Source organism: Balearica regulorum, chromosome 1 (genome assembly GCF_011004875.1).
Source record: "Balearica regulorum gibbericeps isolate bBalReg1 chromosome 1, bBalReg1.pri, whole genome shotgun sequence".
NCBI lineage: Eukaryota > Metazoa > Chordata > Aves > Gruiformes > Gruidae > Balearica > Balearica regulorum.
The window spans coordinates 204,602,059-204,620,430 of record NC_046184.1 but is presented as its reverse complement, the minus strand read 5'-3'; the positions used below and the strand labels follow the sequence as shown (position 1 = coordinate 204,620,430).

Sequence of the window (18,372 nt, the reverse complement as noted above, 5' to 3'; positions counted from 1 at the left end):
TAATATATTTTAGAATTAGATTTAGATAAAATTCTCTTCTGTTTAAAAGACCACCTGTGGCATGGCCTGCCTTTTATTTCGCTTTGTTCTGTTTCTCTCACTGAATCATCAACATGTCAGCCCACATCATGTGGGGTTTGCCTAGCATCTTTCAATTTTTATAGTCTCAAATTATTTAGGGCAAAAAAAAGTTTTGTAAATTTATTTCATGCACTTTTCCAGATTAAAATAAAGCTGTTCAATTCAGGGAGAAAATGTCTCCATTTATAAATGAATTCACAGAATGGCTTTATGAATATAAAAGATGTAATGTCTTTCTTTTCAGTGAATGTCGCTTCTATCTATGAACATCATCCAATTATGCAAACTATGAGAAAGGAAACACAAACACAGTTTACTTTTGAAGCTGTGAGGCATTGAAAATAAGGTTATATGCCTTTACTTTATCCATTTCTGCCTTTTTAGATGGAGCTATTAGTCCTGAAATTGAAGCAATTTAAATATCTGCACTTTTTTGTTTTCTGATTTTCCAAACCATTAGTTGCACCAGGCTCTGAAATTTCAAATTAAACTTCAGTTTAAACTGGGGGCTTACAACAGAGAGAACTTTTTTCACAGTCTCCTTTGCATTCCCAAACGTTCTGTTCTTTATCAATTTTTTTAATTAAACTAACAACAATTGTAATAATGAAACTTAGAGATGTTTTATAGCAGTTCAAATTGTTCATTGTACAGCTCCATGAAGTACATATTTCCATAAACAGCTACTAATGCCCCTTCTCTTCCAGCTGTGGTAATTGTTTTCTACTAGTGGACCTTTCAAATAAGAAATTTGCACTAATGATGAAGGTGATTAGACCTTTCACTCTTACTCATGCAAGCAATCTTTTATATCTACTTTTATGAAAATAGTACCATGACTGAAACCAAACATTTGCTAGAGATGTAAAAATCATCAGATATGTTACACCCAAAACTGACTTCTTGCCTCATTAAAGTTCCCAGGATGAACTACTTTTTAAAATTATGTAAGGGTAACAGTAGAAAAACAAGCAAACAGACAAAAGCAAGCCTTGGAGATAGTGAACTTGCACTGAAAAATATTTACCTTTAAATATTTTTGGAGTTTTTTCTGCCCTCCCCCATCTCCTTTACTCTCGTCATTCCTTATATAAGAAAAATGTAAGCCCAAGGAAATTTATTGCTCAGTTTTATTTTAGCTTAATAAAGTCTTTTGTCCCTTTGCCTTAAGCAAATAATACAGCAAATTTCCAATGCCTGTTTCCTTTTATAGATTTATTTTTTTTTTATTATTCCATTACAGAGCAGGATTGAGATGGTTAATGGTGTTCTGACGATCCACAGTGTGAATCTCTCAGATGCTGGAATGTATCAGTGCTTAGCAGAAAATAAGTATGGCACCATTTATGCCAGTGCTGAGCTGAAGATTTTAGGTGAGTATTATCAGAAAAGAACAGACTGTTCCTTTTTTTCCCTTTGATAATTACATTTGTTCTTGGACTGTTATGATAAGGAACAGCTTCTACCAGTCCAAACTTAGCAGAGTAGATAAAAGTGGGTTCCTTTTTTCTTCTTGTTATTGATGTGCAAGTAGGTCCTTTGTTGCCCGATAGAGCATGGGTCCTTCTGTTAACTGAATATTTTTTTTCATAAATTACTGACTCAGTTACATTTTGTGACATTTCTCATATAAGGCTATTTCAGTTCAAATACATGGAAAAATACTTGTTACTCCTTTACAAATACATGCAGGAGAAGAAACTTAGAGAAAGTAAATATATTTTGGTCTCTGTTAAAATTAAATTATTATTTCTACCAAGGCCATTAGTCAAAGCTAATTAAGCATGATCTTAGTTTTAAAGGTGTAAAAATTTCCTGTGAAGTCACCAGAACTGATTGAATACTGGAAATTACATACCTGAACTACTATCATCCCGTAGTAAAGCAAATACACTACATAGTGGTACATGGAAATATAATAAAAACGTCATTATCCAAAAGTTAAAAAGTGGGGAGCTAATGAAGAAAAACTTGAAGCACGTCTTTCCAATAGTCTACTTTTCCTTAAAGTAAACTGTGGTACCACACAATGGGACAATAGCAATAAGAGGACCTCCATGGGCTTAAGTGAGACAGACTTGAAAAAGTCTTATGATCTTTGTTAGAGTATGGTATAGCTGGAAGACAGGTGTCTGTCAAGGTAATGGCCATATCAGAGATCAGAGGTCTCTGCGCTGCTCAAGCCTTGCAAATTTCAAAACCTGCACCTGGGAATCATTTTTGTAAACTCCCAGTGAAATGGGAAAAGCCAAAGTTACTGAAATGATATAGTATATTTGAGCTAAGATTTGGTTCTTCTGAAGAATAACCTATCTAGTACATTTCTACTATTTCCTAGCTGTCCAACATTAGAATTTCACTGATAACTCTTCAAAATGTTTCTGTCCAGCCATAAATTAAAACCCACAGTCAGTGGTTACTCTCTGTCCATCACTTTCCTTTGTCATTTGTGATTCAGTCAGCAAAGAGGTCCCTGTTGGCGAAAATGTTCTCTTGCTCTGTTTTTTCTATCTATTATAAAATAGGTATATGTACTATATCAGGTAGTTGTACAGTTTCTTTGATGTTCTCTAATATTGGAAATGGCCATTATATGTTGCTACAGTAAAATCAGCCTTACATTTTGTCATTTGTGAAATTGTACCCCTGTTAAATTTTAACCATAATGTTGCATTAAAGAAGCAGTTGTGTTTAATTTTCTGGATTATTAAAGGGAAAAGAACAGAATAAATTGTCCATATAAGTATCTCTGGTATGAAAATTACCCAAAATAATGGTAGGAAATTCCTCCGTATTTGAGGCAATGGAGTGTAATATGTTTCTATATGTGTAGCTGAGACTGTTGGGGGGGTGGGGTGTCTTTGCTTTTGCAAAGCGAGTTTAAGAAAAACACAAACAAATGAGATTACTTGAGAACAACTGTCCTTTCTCGGTGTGAAATTACAGCAATTAGTGTCATTTTGTGATACATTTATTACCTTAGCTGATGTATTTTAATCCATGGGACTTCTTGAAAAATGAAATAGTAAGCACAAGACATGGTTAAATATCTTATGTTAAGTTCTTACTTTTCAATTCCCAGTATTCACAAAAATATAAAAAGGGAAAGCAATTAAATTTCTCTAACAGTAATAGTTTTTGTAAGAATTAACTCTAGATAATGCATTTTGGATAGTTGTGGAATTTAAAAGTCTTTTCATTTTGAACTGGTTCTAACAAGTTATCTATGAAATCTGAAAATTTTTGAAATGGTGTAGCTAAATCAACTGTAGTATTTAATTTCTAAAGTTGTTGGATTTCACAAGCAATCTTAGCTTCGTATGTTGACATGAAGGACAACTCACTAATTCATAACTGGATTAAGTTATAGACCTGCCATCTAGTATTGGCTGCTGATTTCAAATATTTTGTCAAATTCCATCTAATCTGATGTATAATTTTGAAGCCAAAAATGGAGATTCTATCCCCAAAACCAAATCTATTATTCTAATCCTCTATTAGAGTGTAATGAAATGGGAAACTGTGAATGTTCTCTGTAGAGTTAACGTACTTCTTTTTAACAGCTTCAGCTCCTACTTTCCCACTAAATCAGCTGAGGAAAACAATAATTGTTACCAAGGGCCAAGAAGTTGTCATTGAATGCAAGCCACAAGCCTCTCCAAAGCCAACTATCACTTGGAAAAAAGGAGACAAAGCATTAAGGGAGAGTAAGAGGTCAGAAACCTGTTTAGTAAACTAAATATTGTGTTTGCATGTTTGATTCTCTGATATGATATGAAAATATAGCAAGTGACAAGAACATGTATATGTTAGCATGGTTATGGCATAATTATTTTGTCAAGCTGATTTGTCTGACAGTAGTGACTTTATTTTGTTTCCACAATATTGAAATGAAAAATCTTTAAATGTTTTGGAGATGCAGGCAGATGAAAAGAAGTTATTATTTTGGGGTTTTTTCTCTATTTTCTTTTACTCATTTCAAAAATGTTTCAGTTACACTGTAGACATACTATAAATTTAGTGTATGAGGACATTAAAAACATTGAGGATGGAGTAGTCAGGACCACATAAAATATCAAATGTGCTTATTCATTTGAAATATTTTTAATAAGGCAGATTTGCAGCTTGATCACAACGGAAGTCTGTCTAAGAATAGTTTTAAAATGATTCAGAGAAGAAAAATACAATTCCATTATAAGATTTAATTATACAAGTAATTTCTGTACTCAGCAGCACATCTGTTTAACAGAATACATTTGATTAAATAAGTTCCGTCCAGCTCTGTATGTTAAACATAGTTTAAGCACTGCAGGTTAAATACCAGCTGTAATTGCACTTTACAAGATTGTGTGTCTGTACATTAGAATAGTTTTGCCACCCTGCACATGGTCTTTAAGTACACAGAGCAATTTTATCTTCTTTCTGGTAATGTATGTGAATGAACCACTTAAATGGGCTTGTATGGCATTAGTCAAAAAAGAAAAAAGCAAGACCTTTGTGTTCATTTATGCAATACTGATGAAAGCAGTAGAGCGCATGTCACCTTGTTAGCTGCAAAAGCCATTTCATTCAGGTGTGGTTTATTTTCATCTCATGCCATTTGTTTTGTTCTGAGAAGGAACAATGGGTAACTTTTCATGCCATATTGGCTTTTTGGGCGGCAGAGTGAAGAATACACATTTTACTAACGGTATGAGTTGTATAGTACATACTGACAAGATATGACAGAACAATATTACAAAGATGCTGATAATATCAAATATTCTGAGACTGATGCCTCTAGCTGTTGTTCTGGTTTCATCTGGGATAAAGTTAATTTTCTTCCTACTAGCTGGTATAGTGCTGTGTTTTGGATTTAGGATGAGAATAACGTTGATAACACACTGACGTTTTAGTTGTTGCTAAGCGGTGCTTACACTAAGTCAAGGATTTTTTAGCTTCCAACCGTAGCTGCTTTTAGCTTCCAACTTTTCAGCTGCCAACTGTATCCCGGGGTGCATCAAGCACAGCATTGCTAAGCAGTCTAGGGAAGTGATTGTCCCTCTCTACACCGCACTGGTGTGGCCTCACCTCGAGTACTGCATGCAGTTTTGGGCAAAAAGGACATACAACTATTGGAGAGTGTCCAAAGGAGGGCAACAAAGATGGTGAAGGGTCTAGAGAGGAAGACGTATGAGGAGAGGCTGAAGTCCCTTGGTTTGTTCAGCCTAGAGAAGAGGAGACTGAGGGGAGACCTCATCGCGGCCTACAGCTTCCTCACGAGGGGGAGCGAAGGGGCAGGCGCTGATCTCCTCCCTCTGGTGACCAGTGACAGAACCCGAGGGAACGGAATGAAGCTGCGACAGGGGAGGTTTAGGTTGGATATTAGGAAAAGGCTCTTCACTGAGAGGGTGGTCGGGCACTGGAACAGGCTCCCCAGGGAAGTGGTCACAGCACCGAGCTTGACTGAGTTCAAGAAGCGTCTGGATAACGCTCTCAGTCATATGCTCTGATTCGGCTGGTCCTGTGTGGAGCCAGGAGTTGGACTCGATGATCCTTATGGGTCCCTTTCAACTCAGGGTATCCTATGATCCCATGATTCTCATACTGCCAGCAAGAAGGCTGGGGGTGCACAAGAAGCCAGGAGGGGACACAGCTGGGACAGCTGACCCAAACTGGCCAAAGGGATATTCCATACCACGTGATGTCATGCCCAGTATATAAACTAGGAGGTAGTCATCTGGGGGGGCCGCTGCTCAGGAGCTGGCTGGGCATCGGTTGGCGGATGGCAAGCAATTGCATTGTGCATCACTTCTTTTGTATATTCTTTTATCATGATGAAGACGATGATGATTTTTTTTTTCCCCTTCCTCTTCTTTTCTACTAAACTGTCTTTATCTCAACCCATGAATTTTACTTTTTTTTTCCAATTCTCTCCCCCATCCTACTGAGAGGGGAGGATGAGCGAACAACTGTGTGGTGTTTAGCTGCTGGCCAAGTTAAATCACAACTGTTTTCACTACATGACCTTTTCCTCTCATTTCCACAAAACTCACTATGATTTCTGTGATCACCACATGTAAATCACATTTTAATCCAAGACCAGTAAAGCATTTTGGTAATTACTTGATGTCTGTCCAAACATAGTCTAACTTTGAGGTTAAAATCTCATAAAAATAAGATCTGGAGCTACATTTTTGGTATTTGCAGCTTTTGATACTTGCTTATTTTGACAGAGGCTAAAACAGGAAATGATGAAACATGGAGGATAAAAAGCTGGTTGAACTATTTCAAATCTTTGAAGGACTTGGGTTGTGTTTAACTTAATTTTCAGTCAGCTGTTCACGGAACATTTTGTGTCATTCAGAGCAGTTCCCCTGCATCTGCTCTTTATAGGTGTGTGGGGGTGAGGGGAATATTGGTTTCAAGGGAACTCAGTTCTGCCTCTATATGCAGTATGCTTTAAACAACAATAATAGAGTCTGTTTGAAGGGGATATGAGGAAGGATATCATGATTTTGGGAAAGGAAGTGTAAATCAATGGAGGTAGTAAGTGTGTTTCCATGTTTTGGGCACTCTGAGAAGGAAACATTGGAAGGGAACTGTGTAAACCATTTTAAAAAAGGAATAATCTGACATACTTTGATGAGCACATCTATATACTTTAAAAATGGGCTTTCTTCATAGATTGCTGATAAAAATCCCAGCCAAAACACTTAGGAACTGTCATATGATGAGCTTGTATAGAATGTTAAACTATCAAAGATTTAAAAAAAAAAAAACAACATAAAATCACTCTGATTAAATAATAAGGAAGGGCAAGGATAAAACAGCAGAATATATTTTTTTCTTTTCTGCCACAGCTTATTTCTCTTCTACAGAGTGCTTGTACCAAGTGCATGTTGTGTTTCATTTTTACCAAGTCTGCCATCCCAGAAAAGGAATTCGTTCCATTTAGCCACATCTGTTAAAAAAGTCTGAATACAAAAGAGACCTTCCCCTCAATGAAGAAGAAATTCCACTTGACTAGTGGGTCTGCTATCATCTAGTTCACCTCTTCCTAGCTGTGTTGCCTCCTTAGGTGTTCCTCCATACAGCCAAAAGATGGTTGACAGAAATACCTCAAGTGGCATTTCAGTTTGTAACTGAGCAGAAGACTGAGCGTATTTCTGCGGGACTTGTGGCTGGGTACAGTTCTCACTGCAGTCAGATCTTGACTCTAGCTCCTGGAATTTAATGCAGTCTGAAAGCCTCAGGTGTTTTCACATTCATCCAAAAGACTAAAGCCTTTGGCAACATAACTGTGGAAACGATTTTCATGAGCTCCATCTCTTGGTCTGTTTTTACCTTTGAACAAATTATCCAACTCAAGGTCTTCATATTCACAGTCTATCTATGCTAGGTTTGCTCTCCTTGGTGAGCAATCATTATTTTGAGCATTCAGATCATTTCATGCCACTTGGAAAGCCATTATATTATATTACAACAGCTCTTTTGAATTGGGTTATGGATGAGTGGCCAGTCTATAAGATTGAGCAAAAAAAAGTAGGATATTCACAACTATTTACTGACAAAAAGTATCATTCTGATTTACAATCTCATAAATGTTTTAAACTTGATAAAATTACTCCTATAGAAACACACTTATTTAACAAAGAATCCAAAGTATTCACAAACCATTCTATTAACCAGATGTAAAGATCAAGACCTGCTGCAAAAGCCACATTTTAATGAAATAAAATATATGGTATTGGGGATCTATTATGCAGAAATGAAAATTTCCAAAGAACAAAGCATAGTCTGTGAAGCTTACTGATATAGGACGTATCACATCAGCATTTGAAAGCAACTACATACAAAATCCAATATGTATATCATATATCATTATCTCAGTGAGTTATTAATACATTCAAACATGAGTTCATCAGCATTTTCATCTAAAATTTAAGAGGATGGGGAAAAAAGCTATTGTTACACTTCTCTTGAAATTGGAACACACCTGAGCACAACAGCAATGGGAGTTGTGTAGGAAGACAGACATATTTAAGCTGTATATTTTCATTAGTCACCTGACAATAATTAAAATTGTTCACTATCTTAACTAACCACTTGTCTCTGAACAAGTCTCATAGGACTCTGCTATGGTCTCATAGGCTGATAGATGATTGTGTGTCATTTATGGCAGTCTGTGATAATGTGTACTCTGGTTTTTGATTTGAACACTGAGCTTTTTAGTCCATAAGAATTTTGTAAAGAACTTTTCAATCTTTTAGTTCATAAATAGCTTTGGTTTTACGGAAATGTGGGATCCAAGTCTGAAAAAATAAGTTTATTGTTTGATTTGCAATAAAAAGTCTGATTGGAACTTTGACTTAGGTTCTAAATAGGAAGAATTGGGTTCTTGTGCAACAATACAGTGATTAACAAATTTTTTTTTTAAGTTTCTGAAACATTCCAATCAGATACTTCCTAATACGTAATCAAACCCTCATTTACTATTTTAGCATCAGCTTCTAAACAAGACTTAGACCCATACTCTTAGATCAGAAAGCCAGTCAGGACCATTTCTAGTTAAACATTTTTTTAAACTTATGTATAAAGCTAAAAGAAGACAACAAAAATTGTATTTTATAACATTATTTTATGTAGAGAACAAACTTTATAAAATACAGTAGAATACACTGGAATCTGCTGTTAGTTACATCAATATAAAACATGAGTAATACTAATAAAGTCAATGATTAAATTCTGGACATACATTTTTTATAAATTCTTTCAGTTCCTGTGTTGATGCTTCTGTAAATTGCAGGTATTTTCTAATGATTTACTACCGCACAAATTTTCGTGAGCCATTACTCCATGAATTATAATTTCTGTTTCATCACATTCTTAAGGTCACCTACCTTTCTTGTCTAGATTGCCTTGTAGTAGTGACTACAGCTGATGTTTAAACAGATATGCTTGAGGAGTCATAGGTATTAAAAAGCATTGTAAGTCTTTGTTCATCTGTTTTTGTTCTTTCTCCTACAAAGAAAATATTCTTCTTATTAAAATGATATTGAATTTTCACTCTAGCTTATTATTTCCATTACATGTCCATTAATTATAGTTAAAATAATATCACTCAAAAGCACTCTAGCAGTGCAAAGAGTTCTATTCAGTCTCTAATTTTTCTTCTCCAGACCACTAAGAAATAAAAAAAAGTGCAATTTAATCAACAAATAGGTAACCGAGAAAGCAGGATTTTTATAGTGCCAATTTTGTGTTGTTGTATTTTGCTTTTGTTCCTTTTCCTTTTGAAGCTTCTTAAATAATAATGCTTATTTTATCAGTTTCTTGTGTATCTCAATTTCTGCACAGATTAATATTTAATCTTAAAATATCTAAGCACAATGATGTTTAAACTTATATGTATGCATTGGTAATATAGTTCTGCATTTATTGACTCCTCTCTTTCCATACGACATAGTCTAATTTTTCTCCTTCACATGACAGAACAGGCTTTGCAGAAAAATATCAACAGCCTCTGAAGGTCAGATTCACAATAGATCACCATGAGCAGAACAGCAGTACCAGTCTCTCAGTGGCAATTGTATAATTGCTCATATTCATCCACCTCGGTCCAAGGTTAACTTTGCCTAAGGACCCAAATATAGTAAGCATTTCTGTGAGGAAAATAAATTATAATATTACTTCAATTCAGCCACTTTTCCTATGGAGCAATTAGTTTCCTGCATTCCACTTCTATTTGCAGGAGTTCTGGAGATAAGGTGAAGAAAACTTTTGGCAGATAAAGCAGCAGAGGGAATTTTAGATAGCTTGATGCAATAACCTGACCTGGGTTTGGCCAGGACACAAACTTCAACATCCCTATTCCTACAGTAGACACCATGGGGATTTTTATTGTTTGCAAGAGGGTAAAACCTTTTTATTCCATTTTCTCTGAATGATACCAAGGACTCACAGAACAGCTGAGAGTGGCAGGCACCTCTGATATCACCTGTTCCAACCCCCCGATCACAGCAGGGTCAGCTAGAACAGGTTGCTCAAGGTCATGTCCAGTCAGGTTTTGAGTATCTTGAAGGATGGAGACACTGCAGATTTTCTGTGACATATATTCCTCTTCCAGCTATTCACCCCTGCAGTAAAAAAGATATTCTTATGTTTAAATGGAATTAATGTCTAAATGGAGTTGCCTGTATTTCAGTTTGCGCCCATGGCCTCTTGTCCTGTCACTGGCCACCACTGAGAAGAGGCTGCCTCTGTCTGCTTACTCCCTCCCATCAGCGTGTGTATCAGCTGATCAGTGTGTTGATCAGCTGGGGGGCTCTGATCTATGATAAATATGGCCATATACTGAATTAATGTCAATGCTTCTTCCACGACACATGAAATTCTCCATTCAGATCTGCCCCAAACCTGCTTGACCAGCAAAATTTATAAAACGGAGATGCCACTTACTCATACAAAACTTGCCCACTGTGCTTTACATGTTCTTCATTTATTGCGTGCTTCACCTGAGGTCATTGGGACTGATTGGCAGCCATAGAGAAACCTGCAGAAGCTGCAAACTGAACCACAAATTACTGGATATTAACAGCAAGTGCTCTGACAGTCTTTAAATATCAGAAATAAAATTAGTGGATACTGATAATAGGGTGACATGAATATTTGTGAAGCTATCAGGCATTAAAAACATGGAGGAATATTAATGAGGAAATTCTGCCTTCATAGTCATATGGATATAAAATTTCAAGCCACATGCTGGCCTATGAAGAACAGGAAAACACTAACCAGTACCCATTGAGAATCATCTACAGGTACTAAATGAAGAACAAATCCACTGGAAGGGACAAAGTGTTCAAGCTGTGTATAACATAATACACGAGGGAGTGAACTGAGGCTGCTGAAATTTTGCCTTTACCTAAGTTTGCATCATTTTGTGTTTTTTCAGTTATGTTTCTCTAACATTTAGCAGCTGTGAAAGAAGTTAGAGAAGAGAAAGAGAAGAAAGATCTCATATGGGGACATTAAATTCCAAATACTAATATAGGATTGCTATGGTGTTGCTAGACAGAGACACAGGAAAGCCTGAAACTATTGCCTTTTACCTACCTTCAGGTTAATACTGAAATCTTTGAACCACAGAAGTAGTTGTCCTGAATGCCTAGATATTTCATCTGTCACACTTTGCTATGCAATTAGTCGAAACACATAGAGCACTTAAATCTAAAAATATCATCATTCAAAAACTTAGAAATGGACATGGTTTTACATTATTCTGGTCTCTCAGACTCCTTCATTTTCAGTTTTGACAGGTTCTTATTACAGTTTTACTCTTCACTCTACTATATTTAAGGATCTGTCAGTGTTTCCATTGTAAGTTCCTATTTTAATGGCTTTATAGTTCAATTGCTATGAAAAAAAAATCAAAGGACAACAGAAAAAGAAGGGTGTTTCAGAGCAGAAACAAGAAGTATTTGAATTTGCAGGTGAAATTTGTATTCAATTTCATAAAGTGCTTTGGTTACTACATGTTGTGTTATGTTTTTAAATAGGAATATGTATTTGCGTGTAACAGAGTTATATATTATATGCTTTCTTCATAGTCATGGTGGTAGCTTTCCAAAAGAATTTCAGTTCCATCTAACTATGGTATGTAACATTTGTTTAAACTGAAAACTGTGCACTGTGAAGGCAAAAGAAAGTACAGATGTAAAATGGATGGAAAATTACACTGAACTGTAATTTTCAGTTTCTCTATTGGTTCCTAAGTTGCACCAGCCTCTACTTGTATCTGGCACAAGCTTTTCTGCATCTGTGTGCTCAGCCACACAGACAGCACAGTAGCTCAGGCTATTACCCTTCCACTTTTTGGTGAAACCCCCACTTTTTTTTTTTTTTTCCTGGTAATAAAGAAAGCTCTTCAGAATTCATCCAGCTATAGGAGCAGATTCTTAAGTAGTCTGAAGATTTTACTTTGTGTCCTGAGTTAACTATCCAAAGAAAATGGCCACTCCTGAGTTTCAATTAGTTTAACAAATAGCCACAGGGTATCAAATGAATTCTGTGGTTATATTCAAGGAAACTGTTATCTATAAGATCCTAAATGACTTCTCTAAACTGAAAAGTTCCAGTCTTTCTTCCAGGAATGGTATTCAGGACAATACTTTCTATTATTTCTCCTTAATACAGTCTCCTTAATAGCTGCATTACAGCTATTTAGGCACTCATTGACTCTTTTTAGGGAAATAATGCTTGATTCTAATACAGAAGTGTATGTTCAGGTAACAGTGCATTGAAGTATACATTATTTTAGAAAAACATTCTCTTCTTCACTTGTTGGGTTGATGTTTGAAGAAGTGTTCCACCATATCTTACCAATTTCCAATTTAACTAGGATTTAGTTATGTAAAAACAGATATTCTGTTCCCCTCAACAAGCCTGCTGGCCTCCAGCTGCTTTGTCAGGAGAGTGCAAGTCTCGTAACCACTCTAGCATCCATCAAGCACGTTGATGTTTTGGACCTCTTCACATCTCTACACACTAAACACTAATACTTAGGGAGCTGAGTCCCACCCTGTATGACCTTACTTTTTGGTATTTCTATACAATTGCATTTCTTTATTTTTTTTTTCCCCCGGTTACTGAAATGTAAGTATCCCATATATATATATCTCCCATAGCCCTACCTAAAAGAAAAAGCTGAAGAGCTCAACATTTTTAAGTAAGTTGCTAATAACCACAAGATATTTGATATCTTGTATATGCCTTGAATATCTGCTTATATAACTTAATTAATTATCAGTTAAGCAAACAGCTCATGAATTGTGATTCTAACTATGATTCATTTCTCTGCTGTTGTTATAACCGGCTGCCTGTTTGTGCACCACACGGGCAGAATATGACAAGACATCGGTTGCCTAAAGATTTTCTTTGCTTAAGGCTCTTCAGACTATGACTTTCAACATAATTTGTCCTTAATAGAAACTTCATCTAAAATTCTTGGGAATTTAAACACTTAACTTCATGCCATCAGCTGATCCCCAGATTCCCAAGTGGCACTTTAATGATCAAAACGTAGTGAAGAGAGAAAATGCTGAGGACATTGAGAAAGAGAAACTTCATGACAGAAACTCTTATCTTTCTGAGAGAGTTCTACGAGTCACTTCTTTTCAATTTTTGCATAAATCATGGTCTAATTTAGCTGTGGCAGGCTCATAATGGGAATTAGAGATCTGGTTATAAAGTATAAAAGGGAAACAATGATAACCTTGACTAAATAGCAAAAGCAAATGGCAAGATCATCCCTTCAGAAAAAAGGATCTTTTTTGAAAAGCAACACAGTTTTACTAATTGATCATATTTATTACACAATGTGAGTTTTGACAACACATTGGTCATGCTCCTAAACAAGTCTTACTCTTTACTCATCTGCTCTAACAGAGAACATGGTTAAAGAAGCAGTCCAGTACCCATCATGCCTGAAAGGTTTCCTGCTTTATGGCCCTTAGGCAAAAGATTTGCTTTTCTGTACCTATGGGTGCAGTCAGGTCTGTTCAGGTGAAATATAGCCCCAGCTGGTCACACAGATGCAGACATGCATGTGCTAGAGCAGCCCAGGAAGGATGGCAGCAACTGGCCATGGACAAAGACATAGACCAAGACCATGGACCCCTGCCCACAGCAGGGGAGTGTCCAGTACAGCACACAAAGCAAGTGTGTACCAACACATTTTCCTGCCTAAATATATTGTAAACCAGTTAGGGCAGATGATTTACCTACATAGGTAAATTAAAAGCTGCCTTGTAATGTTGCCTGAGATTGCATCAGGATGCAATCAGCTGTGCTATTAAGCGGTTAGTCCCTGGTTTGAATTTAGCCTGCATCAAGTAGCTCTCCGCAAGTCGTCCTTAGGCATCTTAGGTGTTTCTGCAGGCCAAAAGCCATTCCTACTGGGCTGTCCACATGCTGCCACCCTGTTTTAAAGGCTAACAGCATTTAATAGGATGGAAATAGTTCTGGAAATAGTGATGGTTGGGTTCAATATAGGGAAAGAGTATGCCTATTTATTTTTCTGATAGAGAAATAACCACTGTTTAAGCTGTGCAGCACGAGTGTCTTACCACAGCCAAAAATCTCAGGTCATGATCACTGAAATAGTTACACAGAAATAGTGACAAGATAAATAATAATTACTGTCACTCAGTGACATGTTACCATATAGCAATAAAATGTTTAAAGTCTGTAGGCACAAAGTCTATTTTTAAATTAGGAAGAAACAGAATGTTAAAGAAGAAATTCCCAAGGCTTTGTGGGAAATGCATGAAATGAACCTAGACTGGATTGAGAAATCTTGTCAGACTCCAAAATACAAGCATATACTTTGAATGTATCTTTTAATTTATAGCACCATACTATTCAACATTTTGTTACATCTAGTAGTCAGCATCCATGATCTGTGTGGAGACTACAAAGATCTTGTACACATGGGCTGCTAAAATTCATTTGTCACTAGAAAGCCACCTTCTGACGGAATATTCTTCCTTATCCGTCACAAACCTAAATTAAGGTGGCTTTTCAACACATTATCACCTATTACATCACGATTTAGTGATCTTTGCTGTAAAGTTAAGACTTTAGATATATTGTTAAGTATATCAATTTCAAAATTTAAAGGGAATTTTTGATGCATTTGGCATCTTCTCTCACATTATATTCTGACATTCTCCAGTCTGCCAATGTTCAAAATCCATGGACTGTCAGTATTTATATGCTAATTGCTCCCAGAGAAGAAGAATAAGTCTATGCATATTTTAAAAAAGTTAGATGTGCTTTGCAGAAAATTAAGTTGTATACAAAAATTTAAACAAGTGATTAAACAAGAAAAAAAAGCATGGTGGAAACTGGCTTTCTAATGGGATAAGTAACAAAAAAGAACGATACCAGTCTATAAAACAACAAGCTACAATTAATCCACATAGTCATGATAAAAAAATAACAACTCTCTGAAGATCAATGATTTTGAGGCCACTGTCTACAAATAGATTTCAATACATAAATGACTATAAACTTACTATGTAATCAGTAGTCTCAACGACATATTTCTAAGCAATATGTGGCAACGAAACTACAAGTTATCCAGCAAAAAAGACACTTTAGTCAGAACAAGGGGTATCTGTCACGTTTGCACTTTTGCATATTTTCAAGTACTGTAGAACATCAGTCCTGGTGGTTGTCGAGGTTCAGATTTGCTTCTCTGTAAAATAATTGACATCATATTTCCTCATTAAAATTTTATACCAATTTATCTATTAAGGAAAGTCAAGGTATTCCTTATGGTAATTAGTATCACAAATCAGTATCACACTATTACTGATTACTAGTTACATTCCTTGTCTTTAACACTATCAATCTCATGTTCCCCTTTGGGCAAGGGGTTAATTTAAAAGAACTTTAAATGAAATGTTTCTCCTTTATAAATGATAGAGAGGAAGTAAACATTTCAAAGTATTTATGAAAAACAACATGAATGATCCATCACTGCTTGTAAAATGTAAACCCATTTACCACTATGAAAGAAACTATTTCTAATATAATCTGGTCTTTTAAATAACATCAATTTTATCATGGCAAATTACTACTATCAGTGAAAAACAGATTAGTCTGATGTTAATGACTTCCATGGAAGTAGATTATCTACATAGAATCATAGAACAGTTTGGGTTGGAAGGGACTTTTTCCTTTAAACCCATTACCCCTTGCCCTATCACTACTTGCCCTTGTAAACAGTCCTTCTCCAGCTTTCCTGTAGACCCCTTCAGGTACTGGAAGGCTGCTGTAAGGTCTCCCTGGAGCCTTCTCTTCTCCAAGCTGAACAATCCCAACTCTCTCAGCCTGTCTTCATAGGAGAGGTGCTCCAGCCCTCTGATCATCTTCATGGCCTCCTCTGGACTTGCTCCAACAGCTCCATGTCCTTTTTATGTTGGGGTCCTCAGAGAGTCCTATATTTCTCATTTTCACTCAGTGGCTGCTAGAAGCTTCCCCCATGTCCAACAGAGCCAATGCCAGCCGGCTCCAAGACGGACCCACCGCTGGCCAAGGCCAAGCCCATCAGCAATGGTGGTAGTGCCTCTGGGGTAACAGAGTTATGGAGGGAGAAAAAAGAGAGAGAAAAAAAAAAAAAACCAACAAAACCAAGAGCAATTGCAGCCAGAGAGAGGAGTGAGAATACGTGAGAGGGCCATACAGAGAGGACTCTGCAGACACCAAGGTCAGTGAAGAAGGAGGGGGAGGAGGTACCAGTGGGAAAGACTCATGTTGGAGAAGTCCATGGAGGACTGTCTCCCATGGGAGGTACCCCACGCTGGAGCAGGGGCAGAGTGTGAGGAGTCCTCCCCCTGAGGAGGAAGGAGCGGCAGAGACACCCTGTGATGAACTGACCACAACCCCCATTCCCCGTCCCCCTGTGCCGCTGAGGGGGGAGGAGGGAGAGAAACGGGGAGTGAAGTTGGGCCTGGGAAGAAGGGAGGAGTTGGGGGAGGTGGTTTAAGATTTGGTTTTATTTCTGATTATCCTACTCTGATTTGACTGACAATAAATTAAATTAATTTTACCCAAATCGAGTCTGTTTTACCCGTGACAGTAACAGGTGAGTGATCTCTCCCTGTCCTTATCTCGACCCAGGAGCCTTTCGTTATATTTTCTCTCCCCTGCCCAGCTGAGGAGGGCAGTGACAGAGCGGCTTTGGGGGCACCTGGCCTCCAGCCTGGGTCAACTCACTGCAAAATGAAACAAAAGTCAGACGGAAAATAATTATAAGAGTGTAACGTACACAGGAAAGTTAAAAATATACCGAGAATTCTGTTTAGTAGACTAGCCTTGCAAAAAGAGAAAACAATTCTAGTAAGAGCAAACAATTGAAAACCTTTAATGAGCATTCCTCAACCTTGACCTTCCCTTCTGCTTTGCTCTTGCTAAGTCCTTTTTAAAAATTATTTCTGTAGTTTCTGGTTTTAAACTTTAACAAGTAATAGCTTCCAAGTTAATTAATGTGCCATTTTTATCAGATTATTTAAAAATATTTAGTAAAACTAGCACCAACGTTAGTATCTGTAGCACTTCACTGGACCTAATATAATACTGTGCTTTTTTCCTTCCCCTGCTGCCATAGCCTGTCATCTCTGTACACAGTCACTAATATGCTTTTTGTATTATGCTCATTGGCTATTATCTCTTTGCCTATGTTCACAGCAGACATAATCAGCCTAAAGCTGGGAAATACATGATTTAAATTTTACCACAGTGTCATTAAATTAACTGTGCTAATGCCACTGAAACATCCTTAAAGGATTAAAAATTTACATTTTCTAGTTAAAAATTTGGGAATAACTATGAGAAAAGTGTGTTATTTTCATATGTGTGACTTAAGGTCACAATGCATAAAATCCCCTTATTACATAGTCTAATACTGTTGGAAAGTGATGATATGGTATTGTACCAATACAATAAGGTGATATGGTGTGGTAGAAATATGATTATGTAAGAATCAGAAAATGCACCTTCTGAAGCTGTGAAGTGTTTGATGTAGCTTCCATAAGCCTTTCATTTTTACAAAGTTCTCAAACCATAGAGCAGAAAGACATTTCAGTTCCCCTTTTTGTTATTTTTGTAGGAACAATCTCTTTCACCATCCTCAGATCGATGCCTTATTAGTTCTTCGGCAAGAACAACTACCATTATTCAAAGCACTCTCTTTTAGACTTTTGACTGTTTAGTGACTGTTTATTAATCTTATATTTTTATCATTGTATTTTTGCAATTTCATATTATCTTCCCTTTCCTCTTCAAAATTTTCTTTAGTGTTCTAATATGTACAGCAGCTACATAAGCCCAAGAACATCCTCTGGTGTAGTTCATTTCTCACTGCTAGGACAAGTGACATATACTTAGTGACAAAATATATTTGTTTTTTTAAAGAAACCCTTTCACCCACAGAACATTAACTCTCCATGTTTTTTGAGTTTAGAACTGAAAAGGTTTTCTGTAGCTTGGCTGGAAAATCCAAATAATCCAAAAACTGAGTCTTTCCTCAAAGCTTCTTGTCCAGTAAAATCAAAATATAGCTCTCCCTTCACCAAAAAATGCAAAAAGAGGTTCCAGACTAGAAAAAGTCCAAACAAATCTACAGATAATCTCAGCCTATCTTGATAATTCCTTATCCCTCTATCTACAGAAATGAACATCCACAAATTTCTTTGACTCATTGACAACTTCTATTTTCCTAATGTAGTAACACACAACTTTGAAACA

The 18,372-nt window shown here is 36.6% G+C and overlaps 1 protein-coding gene across 2 annotated transcripts in view; it reads left to right on the top strand.

Annotated features, from left to right (window-relative positions):
- CNTN5 (contactin 5) overlaps positions 1-18,372 on the top strand; it is a 678,480-nt gene that overhangs the window by 536,809 nt on the left and 123,299 nt on the right. For both annotated transcript variants that reach the window (XM_075742340.1, XM_075742341.1), the window contains exons 11-12: positions 1,325-1,454; positions 3,645-3,795. In XM_075742340.1, the coding sequence (XP_075598455.1) occupies positions 1,325-1,454; positions 3,645-3,795 (281 nt within the window). The remainder of the gene's footprint in view (positions 1-1,324; positions 1,455-3,644; positions 3,796-18,372) is intronic.